This window comes from Plodia interpunctella, chromosome 19 (assembly GCF_027563975.2).
Source record: "Plodia interpunctella isolate USDA-ARS_2022_Savannah chromosome 19, ilPloInte3.2, whole genome shotgun sequence".
Lineage (NCBI taxonomy): Eukaryota > Metazoa > Arthropoda > Insecta > Lepidoptera > Pyralidae > Plodia > Plodia interpunctella.
Genome location: NC_071312.1, coordinates 3,102,353 through 3,117,869, shown reverse-complemented (window position 1 = coordinate 3,117,869; position 15,517 = coordinate 3,102,353). Strand labels below are relative to the sequence as shown.

At 33.0% G+C, this 15,517-nt stretch overlaps 1 protein-coding gene across 1 annotated transcript in view; it reads right to left on the bottom strand.

Annotated features, from left to right (window-relative positions):
- Nucleotides 1-196: 196 nt before the first annotated feature.
- Nucleotides 197-15,517, bottom strand: part of Spec2 — a 30,214-nt gene continuing 14,893 nt past the window's right edge. The window contains exons 2-4 of the mRNA XM_053759398.1: nt 11,652-12,072; nt 3,715-3,815; nt 197-2,728 (exon numbers count right to left, since the gene is read on the bottom strand). Of these exons, the coding sequence (XP_053615373.1) occupies nt 2,720-2,728; nt 3,715-3,815; nt 11,652-11,793 (252 nt within the window). The 5' untranslated portion in view covers nt 11,794-12,072 and the 3' untranslated portion in view covers nt 197-2,719. The remainder of the gene's footprint in view (nt 2,729-3,714; nt 3,816-11,651; nt 12,073-15,517) is intronic.

Genomic DNA, 15,517 nt, shown 5'->3' with positions numbered 1-15,517 from the left:
CAGACAATTGATTCCTATAAGTAGCATTCATGGAATTAGTAGGTTACTACTCTGAAAGTACCTACTAATTCCATGGCAGCAATTATCTTTAAGGCTAAGATAGAAGATCTCTCTCAATGGAGCAAAGCTTTAGCACACAATCTAGGAATTAAACAGTAGGTAGGTACTTCGAAGAAACTGATAATAAAACAAGATATTTCATTTTAAAATTCATTTTTCTTTCCATTTTTCACCGTTTCTTAGAGAACAATTTCATTATTTACAATATTCAATAAGTGTTGTAAATAAAATCTAAATGTAAATACAATATTACCTAAATCAGTGGCATATCTAATTTTATAGATTTCTATTTTAGATTTTGTCGTTTTAGCTAGAAAATGACAAAATTATATTTTTCTTTGAATATTTAACACTTGTTCACACATGTACTTGAAGTCCAAATTTATTTTAGATGTTACCAACAGTTACCAACCTACATACCATGTTGCTTTATTCGTTCATTGGCGAATTCAAAGTTCGGCCGACGACATAATATGAACAATACGTGTTAAACTAAATTGGTTATGGTATCTACATATTATATATACCATTAAAGAGCACCTACATAGTACTTATCAGTCTGTGTAGTATAAAGTGTACCTATCTATAAACCCGTCATTCATTTGCCCAAACCAATCGGGCAAGAAGACCTGGTGTGTCTGGTAAAAAAGATATATACTTATCCAACCATTCCAACAATAACACTTTCGCAAAGGAAATAATTATACACTGATAAAGATAATGATTAGAAAATTATTATAAATTAAATTACACATCTAATTAATTACACGTATACATGAGAATATAACATCCACTATTAAAATAACAATATTACGAAATCTCTAAATTATTTACGGAAAATGATTAAGACAAGTCAACAAATCTAAAGGATTTTTTTGTGCTTCGGGGCGTCATAGTTCATTCATAGGTAGTAAAGAATAAAACCGGAATACAAGAAGCCAATTCTTAATAAATTGTCTAGGATAGTAGAAGTTGCAAAATGTTGTTATTTAGCGTAAACAATTTATGGGTAGGTACGTTTGATTGAATGGCGGTCAATGAAATGGCTAGACGTTAACCTAAATTGAAGGCTGCGATGACAGCGATATAAATAATGATCCACTGAATTTTACCTATGAATGAAGATGATCAGGAAATTGACGTAGGTACGATAAAATGCTCAACTGTATAAACTATATTTTATAAGGAAGGCTTTGTTAATCTGTGGAAGAATTATCTACCACTCTTCGCTCATTTCAAAATACCACAAAATGAATTATACCTAAGTACTTATCAATATCAGAAGTACCTATATACCACAAAATTTTAGTAATTACCTAATGTGAAGAAAAACCGCAAAATCGTGTGAATTTCAAATAAATTCTTTAAAATATTTTTTTGGGATTCTGAATAGACTTAATAAAATACTTGTATTTTATTAGTAACAATCATAGAATATACAGGAGTAAATACTAAAAAATTATGGTAAAGTTTGCGCCATAAAAGTAATCTTCACATATTTCAGTTAATTTGTAGAAACTTTGTAGGTTAGACAGAAAAATAATAATTTTATATAGACACAAAACAATGGCATCAAAATGTCAAAACTTAAACGACAATGTAGAACTATAAGTAAGAGCTCCCACGTTGTCGTTGTCAGCGACAGTAGCGCCGCGTCTGCGGGACTTCTGTCATGGGCTCTTCTCTAGAGATCTCGTGATCTCTACTTTAATTATTTCTATTTGGATGGACAGTTTATTGTTTAAGTTAGTAAGAAATAGATTCCCTGTTTTAAGGGTGCTTTATAAATAAGTAAGTTTAAGTATTACAAGCTCAATTTCCATTGCTTGAGTATAGAATACACGTACCTATAAGTAATTACTTAAATCTATAATTACATAGTATAAAACAAAGTCGCTTCCCGCTGTCTGTATGTATACTTATATCTCCACACAATTGATTTTGATGCGGGTTTTTTAATAAACAGAGTGATACAAGTTTATATGTAAATGACATGAATTATTGCACCCGTGTGAAGCCGGGGCGGGTCGCTAGTTAATTTATAAGTACAAAGTAACCTACTACACTCAAAAATCGTTTAAAAGTTGTAAAATTACTAAGATTTATAGGTATGTATAGTCAACTGCAAAAATGTATGTCCTCTTGGTTCATATCTTAGTTACCAACTTGCTCAATTTATGGCTGACTGTACCCATAAAACTAAAATAATATACTTACAAGTAATTGACTATTTTTTCAATTTAATTAACATTCTGTCAATTTTCATGTATTTCTTACAATATTAGTAATGCCTCTATCGAAATTGTCGATAGAGAGAGATTGCAAAAAAAAGTAAAGAAAACGGATTTTTTAATAACTACATTTTTTTGCCATTACCAAATAGAAAGGTCAAGATTGGTTGATGTACCTAGTGTTAACAGTCAACCGGAGATAGCGCCCTAATTTAATTTCTTCACTTTATTGACAGACTGGAAGGATTACATTATTTATTTTTTTAATTTGTCAAACCAAATCTTATTCACTTATTTTCAGTAGGTAACTCGCTCAAAATTTCATCAAATCTCCTATATGTACACGATCTTAATAAATAAAATAACGTAGATCATAGCAACACTGTTCACTTAGTCCCATCACTAGCGTCCGTTTCACCTCCCGGGGATCAGTAAACCTGGAAATAGGGAAGATAATATATTATTCAAGGGATTGTAGGGATATTGTCGAATAAATAAATATATTTGACAAAATTCGTAGCTTTTTAATATTATTGACAATTTAGAATTTAGTGAACAGATTCCAATTTGAAGTTGAAGTTGAAGTTGAATAAGGCAAAGAAAAATATACATATATAGAAGTATATACAAGTGTTCGGCAATAACAAAGCACGGTATAACTACGGAACTATGTGTAGGTAAATTGATAAAAGAATAACCTACAATTTAAAAATCAAGATAGTTTTTAAGATCTCTGCAAAATCTTTTATCTCCAATTCAATTTTCTTTTATCACCAATGCAAACTCAAAATAAAATCATGAATAGAAATTAGAGGGAAGAACATAGAATTGTTATATATTTTTTTAATAGTTTCTCTAGTGTGAGTTGAATTTTGAAACAGTTTATATTTAAGTATCTATCAGCGAATACAATATTCAGTTGTTTAAATAAAATTAATGATGACGTCAATAGTAGACCTCATGTTTAGCTTCCTTAGCACTAATAATGGAGTGACCACCACAACTTCTCTCTCTGTGGCTTTGTCCATCTCGTCATGGTTAAAGACGTGATACTGTTGTATCTCTAATACTGACTATATAACGTTTTAACTAAGTGCCCAATGTAGCTTGACCTCGTAAGTTGACTCGCATCAATGTAAAACCGCGGTCACAATATAGTGTTAGGTTACTTATCGTTTGTTAGCGCTGCAAACGTCCACCCATCATTATCCTTCTGCTACTCATATTATATGCCTATTTCTCACTTCTCTCTCTCATTTGAGCGTTTTTCAGATTTCTTCTTCAGCCGCAAAACGTTGGAGTCCAGAGTACGCTTACCTATTTTTCAACGCCACTTCGTAAGGTCGACAGTTCTAGTTATCAGACCATTGACCACGTTTGCTGTATTGTGAGCTTATTGATTTTAATTAGAAGATAATTTTACCTTGACTCCGTATGCGACCTCGTAGCCACCCTTGCTCTGCATCTGATTCTGGATGGAGTGCAGCAGAGACGAGGGCATGTCAACGAACCGGTCTGACGAACCTGGAAATTGCAGGAGTCCTATTAAAATTGTGTTAAGTTCCCTTTAATTATTTTCTTACGGTTGCAGGTAGAACTTCCCTAAAGTTTGAATTGATTGTGAATTTGATTGGGTGCCTAAGTAATGATAGATTTTGTTAATCACAGCTAGATTTATGTGAAAGTAAATATGCCAAAGAATATAAAAAAAATGTTAATTAGTTTTGTGTGATGTGAAAATAGTAACTTCCGATAATAAATTCCAATAGTATTTTGGTAGCAAAACTAATGAAAACTTGATTTTAAACATTTATGAATCATAAATGCATATTTGTCAGTCAGGATTCAGAGATAATATACCTATATTTTTATCAGCCTGTGTGATCAGCACAAAGCCTGGGCTGAGGTGTGTTGTGTTATGCGACCTTTAGAATTGACCTTATATTCGAGAGGAACGGAAAGGTGCGGTGGAAATTGTTATTTGGAACACAAAAATGGACTTTTTAGATGAATTAATGAGGATTTTTTTTGCAAAAAACGAATTGTAGCACAATTTCAACATTTTGTCATCAAATATTAGATTACAAATGTAACAAATGCATTTAAATTGCAATTATCTTGGAGGTCAGACGAGACTAAAATGTCATTGTTGGTTCTCCGGTCAATAACTAGTTGATATCAATGGTCGGTCGTTACTCGTAGTTTTGTTCGTGCACGCTATGCATTTAAAGTGAAGGTTATATAATAGCTATTCTATATACTCGAGGTGAAGGTGTTGACTTTGATTTTACAGAGAGCAAGCCACAAATAAGTAAATCGATGTTCATTTGGAAAACCACGAGTCAGAGTTTTTATTTACAGATTTATATAGGTACACGTAAAAATTACGGAAAACTGTATAACAGTTCTACTTCACCATTAGATGCTTTATTATGCTGGGGCAAAGGCGTTTCTTATGAATTGATAAGGAGTGTGGGCCATGACCCAACACGCGGGCCCAATGAGGATTAGCGGGTTTTAACGACTGTGCCTTCCAATGCAGAGGAATCCAGGATAATACATTTTTGGTCTCCCATTCAATGACCGACCATTCTGAGAGTGACTTGTCTAATAAATCTGGACTGTTCGATTATCTATGTCCACAACGAAGGAGACAATACAAAATTATAAAAGTAGCAAAAACTACATCAAACTTCAATAATATTCAATTGAAGGAAGGCAGCTTGTCATTAATCACACAGAATGACGCCATGTTTTGTTTAACAAATCACCTCCCAAGTCGCCAGCTCCTGCGGATCATTAGCCGTAGTAAGCTCTTCGTTAGTCTAGACTTTGAAATTTAATAAAACTGTATGGTCTGGTTTTCCATACAGCTGCCTAATATTAAGCTATAGAGTAAGTCTGTGTTTTTCTGTTTCATAGATTTGTCTAGTCATCCACAAAAATGTGGTAGTGTTTGGTATCATAAAAAATTTGCGTCATAACTCCTCGTCATGACACAAGCAGAGTGGGTAAAATTATGAATTTGTTCATTTTCTGTAAATGTATAATATTTTTATACTACGAATAAATTTATTTCTATTTCTATATATTGTTTCTTACTGGGTAGATTTTGTGATTTACATACCTAAATCCTAATTTGTCCTATGTTTACATTGTTTGTATTAGGTAATTTTTAAGTCATTAATTTGCTTTAAAAATTACTTGCCACTAGAAAGGATAAACAAATATATTGTTTTCTATTTTCCTACTCGGCGATTAAAGTTGCAAATCTTCACTTTATTTGATCCACATCTAGCAGGAAATGATAACCAGTCAATCTTGATCGAAATTAGTTCATCATTGCTAATTTTCTAACAGAGCATAAACCCTCGTTAAGTCTGCCCTTGAGACACTATGAGAATGCGTTTTTATTTATCTATTCTTATACTAAGTCAATTCCTATCGAAACATTAATGATCGTATCATGTCGATGCCATTCCAAAGGTTCTTATTTTATTTCCTAAGAAGTCAATTTTCTCGGTTAATTTAATTTACAAGATCTATTCAAACGAATGATAGTACCTACAAAATGTTACCTAACCTTTATATCACTGTATTTTATTTTAAATCAGTCATATCTTTTCGTTATTTCGTAAAATTTACAAAATATAGTCTTTGTTGTCTGTTGGTCTTCGTTAGTAATCATAGCTGTAAGTTATGTTTTACATGGGGTTGGGATTCGGTACATTATATTATTAATTTATGAACTTATAATCTTGGGTTTATAAGACAGGTAAACCACATTGTGGTGAGCACGACATGATATGACGATGAATTAAACTGACAGTACATTAAATTCAATATAAGTATGTACAAGTACAACACGTCCCATTTTTTTCTGATCTGAAGTCTCAGCGTAGTCAATTAGAAAACTAACTTTCCGGACACTTAAAATGTTGCCACTTAGGTATAATTTATACCAAAAAATTAATATTATGCAATATTTTAAATTAATATTAGGTAGCAGGCAACATTTTAAATAAATATTTTGTTGACTTCTCCGAAATACAAAACGAGACGGTCGATTATAAATTATGCCTCATTATAACTAGGTAATATAATTTACCAATTTAAAAAAAAAGCTGTTTCGAATATAAACTATGTTTTTCCTGAAAGACCCAGAAGAGGCCTTCAATTTCATATTTACTTAGTTGAGTCACCGCGCTCATCTCAAGGTATTTAAGTCAATGCATTTACGTATATTTTAATATTTATCCAATTTGGCCAATTACTTTATATTATTTTGCATGGAAGTTAAAGGTGGAGGCAACGAAGTGACCTATGCAGTGTCGCCGGTTACAAGGTAAACACTTCCAATTTTATTGTATTTTAATAAAATATTTCCAGGTTTACTTACAAAATTAATTATTTTTTAAATATAAATATGTAAATAAACATAATTAAAAACTGGTCAGTCTAATTCGTAGTGGTTAGGTAATCTTCAGGCTTCATGGCTGAATATGAAGTTTGATAAATACTTATAGTCTTTTCTCTCTCCCTCTGAATATTTTTTCGGTTTTTGATTATCAAATATTTGTGTTTTTAACATCTAGAAAAAAAAAAAAACACGTATTTATTTCTACTGTCGAAGGTTACGACTGCGGAAATCCGTTAATTACAATGCTGCAATTCTGCTAGTCACGATTTTTAAAAACACCGTTGTAATTATTATTTTTTCAGCATAATTTCACTTATTGTTATACTTGGCCTATTACGTACTTATTACTTTGATTATACTTGTTATTATTTATCAAAAATGGTTTCCGAAATCTCATACTAAACATGATATTTTTTTGTAATGTATGTGTCTGTGTAGGTGGATTGACCGATTAATACCAAACTATGATCAAATTTGCATCTGTTGTGACATAAACGGTTAATCAGGATAACCATAAAAGATCATATTACCTAACAAATAACACATAGGTATATATCTACTATGGACATCACTTTAGGTGTAGTGTATGTTAATTTGTAGGATGTAGTCTTACATAACCTCAAAATACAATAAGTACATAATATTAATAGGCTCATCATCAGTTGCATTCTCGCGAATGTGACACCCGAAACCCGAAGATTTTAAAGACTCGGCCTAGGTACCTGATATCAATTAACAATTAAGTGTCTCACACTGACAAAATTATGTGTGTGACAAAATTACAGTCTCCTAGAACTTCAGTCTCTGTGACCAATAGAGGGACGAACAGACACGACAACAAGGCCTATATGGCGTTTTTTTTTTCGAGGTACGGAACCCTAAGAAGTTGAATTATATGAGACAGTCGCTTTTATAGATCAAGTGCTTAACATATCCTATTCTAGGTACCTACGTTCGAGTCTACATTCAAATGTCCTTTAATTCCTTGATTGCAATGCGGGATGTGCGATCTACTGTACATACAGGGCAAGTTTAAACAAGTCGCTCTGACTCATCGCTTGTACGATGGACTCTTGTTTATTTTGGTCTCGTTAGGGATAACTCTGCGATGTCTAATTCTGTATGCACTGACATTCTTTCTCTATAAACTAAACGTACAAAGATATTTAGTTTTACTGGTATAGAATTGTAGAAATAGGTACGTTTTCACTCGTATTTCTATTCTGATCCTGTGTATTTAGGACTATAGAAACATTTAGCTTCCAAAACTTGATCTGTAATTTGTATATTTACACATAATTGTCCTACTAACATTATAAAAGTTAAAGTATGTTTGTTACTTCTTCATGCTAAAACGGCTGGGCCAATTTAAAAAAAATGGTATTAAAGTAGCTGATATACTACTATTTATCCCGAAAGTACGCGATACTTATGGTACCAAAATATAATCAACATCCTGCACAAAATATTAATGAAATTGTAATGAATGCAACGTTTAAAAATAAAATTGTATTAATATTAATTAGTTATAATGTGAGAATGAAGCGATTAAATGTGTCTGCCCTCATTTCACCATGTGCAGAGTGAAGACTAAAAGAAACGCGTGTTCACGATTAAAATTCACTGAGTTAGATATTATATGTGCCGGTTTCTATTATTCAATGTCGTAGCTGGAAACACTATGATAATGATACTGGCCAGTAAGAACATTCTTGTACAAAACGTACATAATCTAGTTACTTTTTATTTCATCACGATTGACAGTGCCCGTAAAGACAAATTAAAATATCCAAAATGTTTAATGTTTGTGGTAATGGCTGTATGGGCTTAGATACCTTTGCCTTTCCATATGGATAAACTAAACAAAAGAATGTCTGTGGTAAAAAAGTTAATATTTTTTTCTACGTATTAGTAAAGGTCTACGTATTTGTAATGTTTTAGACAGATGATGTTGAATGAATCTGAAGAAAAATGTTCAAGAATCCTTTGTTATTTATCAAATATTCATCATAATTTTATGTAAGGTTCAAATATCAGGGATTTGGATCCGAGTGTAGGTAGGTACAGTCAACAGCACATCAAGTTACCCTGTATGAATCTCTATAGATGGCGCGGTAATAGCGGCGAGTTTGCAATGAATTTGGATGGGTTGATGTACTGTCTACTGTATCTGAAATTAAAGGGTGCAAAGTGCAGGGTGAAGCCTTTTTTTGTCAGTTTTGAGTGTCTGACTGTGGCACGTTCCTGATAATAATATCGTAATGGAAAACATAAGGATTAAAATCTGATAAAATAAACAATAATGGAATCACGTATTTCTGTCAGATAAGCTCAAACCGACAATAAATATGATGTAAAGATAAAATTTCGGCTCTTACTCTTATTGGGTAATATTGCCAGCGACTTCGTTCGCCTGTATATTTTGTTCATATAACAAAACCATTAGCCTCAATTTTATAAATATTTATGATTAAGGAGGCTGCAAATTAGAAAAAAAAAACAAAGTATACAATCATTATACTTAGTTCTAGGTATCATAAACAAAGAAAACGTTCAAATCCTACCACCTACCATTCCTCATACATATTACCTATAAAACAAAGTCCACTGCCGCGTCTGTCTGTACGTTCGCGATAAACTCAACGACTGTAAAGATTTTCATGCGGTTGGCGGCACCAAAAGACAATTCCTGAGGAAGGTTTAGGTGTATTTTTTTCACCCGAGCGAAGCCGGGACGTGTCGCTAGTAAAATCATAAATAACTGTCACCGTTTGCATTCCGAGGTCATGAAAGAAAATAAAAAAAGATGCTTCACAATGGCTGAGTCTTAGCCATTTAAGGGAAGATCTCTGTTCTCTCCTGCGTCCCCATTTGGTCAGCCAGGCATCATCACATACCAATTACAGTGCACTTTTTATTTAAATTCTAAATACAGTCTTAGATCTGCCAATCATGATGTCAGTTTATGGTGACGGCTAATGCTGATGGCATGTAGGAGCAATTAGTTGAAACAGGCTAGGGAAGACAGAATCATGTTTATAATCGATCAAAAGATATCTATAGTAGGAGGCTAGGAGTATTTCGGAATTATTCAATACTAACAATATAAATGAAATGATTGAATTGATGTTAATTAAATTTAAGATTATGAATATAAACTAGCACAGACTCACGTTCGCATATTTTATTGGGATTACTAAATTTAATTTAAATTTACACATGACACGTGTAATTGATAAACGTATTTAATTATTTTCTCTTTATACCTATTTAGGCATTGATTGTAATCAATTTTGGTATAGTCGTCCACGTTATCAATGTCTAATTTAGAATAGAGAGCCAGATATAAATTCTAATACCTATTATTGGATAATTAAGATATTCGTAAGTAATATTGATATTTTTTGCATTTTATATTTTTAATATTTATCGTACATTACCTACAGTATAATATAATACAATCTTGTTTATCTCTATACACTAAGTACTATTTATTACCATCAGCTTTCTGCTATGCTGCTGAGCATAGCAGAAAGATATGCATTATCCTAAAATGTGAAATTATTTATTGTTACTTGGAAGACGTTTGGCAGATCGGTACCACGTGCTACCAAACAATGATCATATCAGTAATCTATGAATATGATAGGTTCTCAAGATACAGTTCGTGGTAAGGAAAGCATGCGGATGAGTTGTGGTGGCTCCCAGTTCGTTGACCTTGGCTTTTACGAAGGTCACATCCCGTGGCAGATTGGCATTATCGATACATGGATCGCTGCGTGTGGAGTGATAGCACCAAGTGCTGATAATACGTGGGTTACTTGGTGCTATCACTCCGGAAGCAACAGATGACAGAGAGTGAGAGCAGTGTGAGAGAGCCTTCAGAGTTGTAAGGCATAAAAGGTCGTAAAGCTATTATTTTCACAATGAAAAATGTGGATGTTAAAATACATAATAAAGTAGGTATGTATGCAATTAATGTGCTACTTGATTGTAACACTTCTAATAGGATTGTCTGGACTTAAGTTTTTAGGATAAGTATTGATAGCAGATAGCGTCAATTTTATGACGTAGTAGTAATAATATCTCATACGAAATCTTGTTGCGAGGTGAATTTATGTAAAAACTAGCTTTTGTCCGCGGTTTCGCCCGCGTCATCTCCCACGGGAGCAAACTATATAATATGTATGCAAAATTTCAAGATTGGTTGAGTAGCTATAGAGCGTGAAGAGGTAACAAAATTAATTTTGCATTTATAATATTAGTTAGGAATAGGATCTGCCAAGTATGCTGAGAAACAGAAGGATGAATAGACAAATACAGCGGTGGACTAGTAAATAGCCGATTTTAGGTGAGAACTCTTAAATCATATCTGATATATTTTTATCTTGGATAGGTTCGCGGACATACTTATTATTATATTTAGCAGTTTGTTTATATATTTTAATGACAATATGATTTTTCCCAGATCATTTAGCATGAGAAACTGAACTGTTTTTAACTTTTAATGTTGTGAACAGTTGTGAACAGTTGCAGTTATAATGCTGAATTCTTATCTTTTAAGTCTTAGGCTACAAAGTCTAAGTTTACACTGATTTAAGTTACTAACTATATCCTATATAGATATTTCACTAAACAGATAGCAATGTATATTTTCCTTGAGTGTATTCTCTCTACCTAATAAATTAATAAAATTAATATTATATGGACATATCAGATTGAGTTAGAGACTTGTGACTTGATATACATATTGAGTTAGAGACTTGTGTTATGTGATAGTAACTAAAAGAACTATATTGTAAACATCCACAATTATTTTCTAGCCCATTATTACTGGATGACTATGACTTGACCATTAACATAAGATACCCGTATTATTTTCTAGATCGTGAGCGTTATATGAACATTTGCAGATTTATGGTAAAAATAAATTAACTCACCTATATGTCCTGTGTGCTGAAAATTCGTTGGTGCACCAATCATAGATCTGTCTATCCTCCGCCGCGTGCGCTGCGCCTGCGCGGCCGGCTGGTAGCAGCAAGCGAACCATTGCAGCCAAATCTCGCTGCCAGTACTGGCCATTTTTAATTAATTTACTAAAAGTCCACTCCACGTACACTAAATAAAGCACACGAAAAACGCGGCGTGTAAAGCGCGCTTCGGCAATTTCAAATTTGGAATTAGTGATGTAACAGCTCGAGTCGAATGCTATCGATTGACTAAATTTAAGATCAAGACTCCTTTATTTTATATTTTCTCCGTATTGACTTGAGATGTTCGTATTTATCTAAACACCAGTAATCTTCCCGTGTTTCTGTTATCAATAACGATAATGGCTTGATGTCGGACTGGTGATAAGATCTGGAATAAAGAAAACAGTAAATAAGTTTCTTGGAATCACATAAATAAGTTTATTTAGGCTTAGTAAGGTCGTTAGAAATAGCAAGTTGATGAATCAACAAGCTCATTAAAGTAATTGACGTTAAACAGACTGCGCAGAGCGAGAATAAATTATCTCGGCTTGTTTATTTTCTTCTACATTAATTAATTAACTTCAGTTGTTATCAAGATAATTTCATTCGGTTAATATACATATACAGCGATATATATTAGCGATTACAAATGTTAGTCTAGTTGACCTCTTTCATATTTTTGTTAAATGAACCGGTTAAATAAAAGTGAAAACAAGTAGAAGTAAAATGTGCTGGCGACTTCTTGACCCTGATGATGTATCTGGTGCAGCTGCTGATGTCGTTGAGAGAAATTATGAATTCGTTTAGTTTTCACTTTTGTTTTGGATTAAGTTTTCAAAAAATAAGTAGTAAAAAACGTCTGTTGGTGCTTATTTTGATATCTGGTATGTAGAACTTATGTGTGAGACAAGTAATACTAGAGGTAGAAAAGAAATACTGATCAGAAGACACACATAATAGGACTTCCGAGGTGTATCGATTAATGAGTGAAAGTGATACGGATCGCTAGCTAGGTGGCGCCGCAATAACGAAAGCAAGCTTCGGAGCGACTTGTGTCGATTTAATTAGAGGTGTTAATGAAGCGGTGGTGGTGTAATGGTTAAGACGCCCGTCTTTGGGTCGAAAGATCACAGATTCAAATCCTACTCGTGTGTATACAAATCTGACTCATGTATAGTAGTTTTCATTGACCACCACTTGCTTCCTGTAAAGGAAAACATCGTGAGGAAACCTGCTCACTGGTTGATGTGGGTGAAATGGAGAAAGCAATTGCAAACCACTCAATTCATAGTGGCAAGAAAGTTGTTGCGTGTGTTTCATTCCACGTAATGACCACGACCCTCAGCCATGAGGAAATACGACTATGAAGAAAGTTTATATATCGAGTGGCCAATCGCCAATTTAATCAAGTTGGTGCATCCTTACTGGGTTTTATCTTATAAACTTGTGTAGTGATGTAACGAATATTTATATGGAAATTAACGAATATTTATATGCATATATCCCATGTTCGATTTTGCAAACTTTGAGAATATCAAGATAAAAAAAATATTGGAACAATACGTCATATGTTAGCTGTGTAATGGCGAAACGGTATTTATATTTGTTTATATATATTGTTATCTATCTTTCACCTTTTTCTACTATTTGTCCAACTCATTCTCTTATATTTTTGTATGTTTCTATAACGAATAAACTCAAAACTACTGGGCCTATCTGATTACGGACATAAACTTGACTGAACTTTCAGGAGTAGAGTGACATACTCGTAGGCTACCATTTATTTACCACTTATGAAGTATAAGGGACCGCTAGTATGCATATTGTCAAAATAATTACAATAGTTACATCACTGTTATGTACTTTTATTTACGAACACATATTTATCCTGCAATTATCAAACAAGTGATTGTGCAATTCAGATTAATGTTTGCACAAGAATGTGTAAATTATGGCTCAACTATAACAGTGTTCTTAAGTTCTTAAGTACGAACTTGAATAGGATTAAGAATAACTTGAATACCTATAATACTTCTTCTTCTTGGTCTAGTCAACCGTTCTAATTGCAACTTACAACTCGTTTAACTGTTTCTAGCTTACATTTTATAGAATATTGTCATATAATTGACATATAATTCGATTTTTTAAAGGCTTATAAAATTTTTGGAAATATGGCAGGGTTTGCCACGGGCTATCGAATGCCAAAAAGGCTCCTGCAACAATCGTAGGTGACAAACAAGTGGACACTTGGCAAACTGAAAACGAAATGGATATACATTGCTGGTTTTTCATTGCGATATCACTTAATTTAATCTAGTGTGTCAAAACAATACTTACGCATATTTATATAGTTATTTAGCTGTGCCCCGGGGCTTCGCTCCCGTGGTAATTTCAGGAAAAAACCTATACCCGTGTACCAAATTTCATAAGAAACGATCCAGTACATTTTTTGCGTGAAAGAGACATACATACACATATTATATTAGTAGGATATTGCAAAGTTTTATTCACTAAAATAAGTAACGAAAGCGTAAAAAGTATGAGAATTGTCAAGGTGTGTTACCATGTAGACTTGGCATTTGGAGAGGCACAGGTGATTAGTTAGTCTATAGTAAATAGTAAGCGTACGACAGACAATTGGAATTTTAAATGAATGCACTCGTATAGGTATAGGTTAGCATAGTATTTGAATATTTATGCCATCACCAGCGGTTTGACCACCACTGTGAAGAATAATCCTTTATAGTCGAACACATAATTAATTTCTATTTGATATTCGATTGATCTTTAAAGTAGTTACAATCCTGGCATTAATAAAATTTTTAAACAAGTTTTCTCTAAAGAAAATAATATTCTGTCTGACACACATTGTATTTTTCAATTTCACGGTTACAAGTCAGTATTAAAATTATTTAGAGCGTAGGTCATAAACTGCAATATAATATTAAATCTTGACGATTAGGTGCATGTGCCGTAAAAGAACGCCTTGTAATCGATTTATTTATTCGATTTCTACATTCTGCCATAATTTCATTATCGATCAATCAATAAAACAATTAGAGCACAGAAACACGCTGTGATTGCAAATTATTGAGTCGATACCTTAGGTATATTTGTTTGTTTATGTGTTTGTGTTTGGAATAATTCCGAATTCAATTAAATAGAAGGGTGGGCTGTCGCTGCTGTTGAATATTTGTCATATAGTTATTGACTAGAAACTGTTAGATATTCGATGTTTTTTAATGCAATACGTCTTCTACCAACAATACATTTTTATATTCTGTAAACTTTTCACTATATCGTTAACCTTACTCTTTGACCCCTATTCAGCGTTTTACCGATTTCGTTACAGAATTGCACTATAGACAGTTTCATAACATTGCATTATAGACATTTATGACCGGATATACAAAATGCCTAACAAATATGATGCAGACCTAATTATGCAATATCACATTTTAATCGAGTATTAATTAGCTGTTGTTCTAAAACTAAAAAATCCCGTCATAGTGATAATCAGCAACCAATATTTTTGAAATTTTTCATACATATAGTTACGGAAAAGGTCACAAGCTGCTTTTCATTCCGAGAAAAAAAATATTCCCTTGGGAAATTTAAGCGGGAAATAAACGCTACTTTCCTTATCTAAAACCTTTGCTATCTCATAGCTTCTCCGCATTATAAATCACTTCTTGTCTAGCAGTTGTCTTGTTGTCTACTCTTATTAATGGCGTCTATTCTGGTCTTATCTCCTGTGACGGGACAGGACAGACGCGATACAGCGGGGACTTCGGAAATAATTGTCATGAAAATAACATGGACGATGTTTGCTG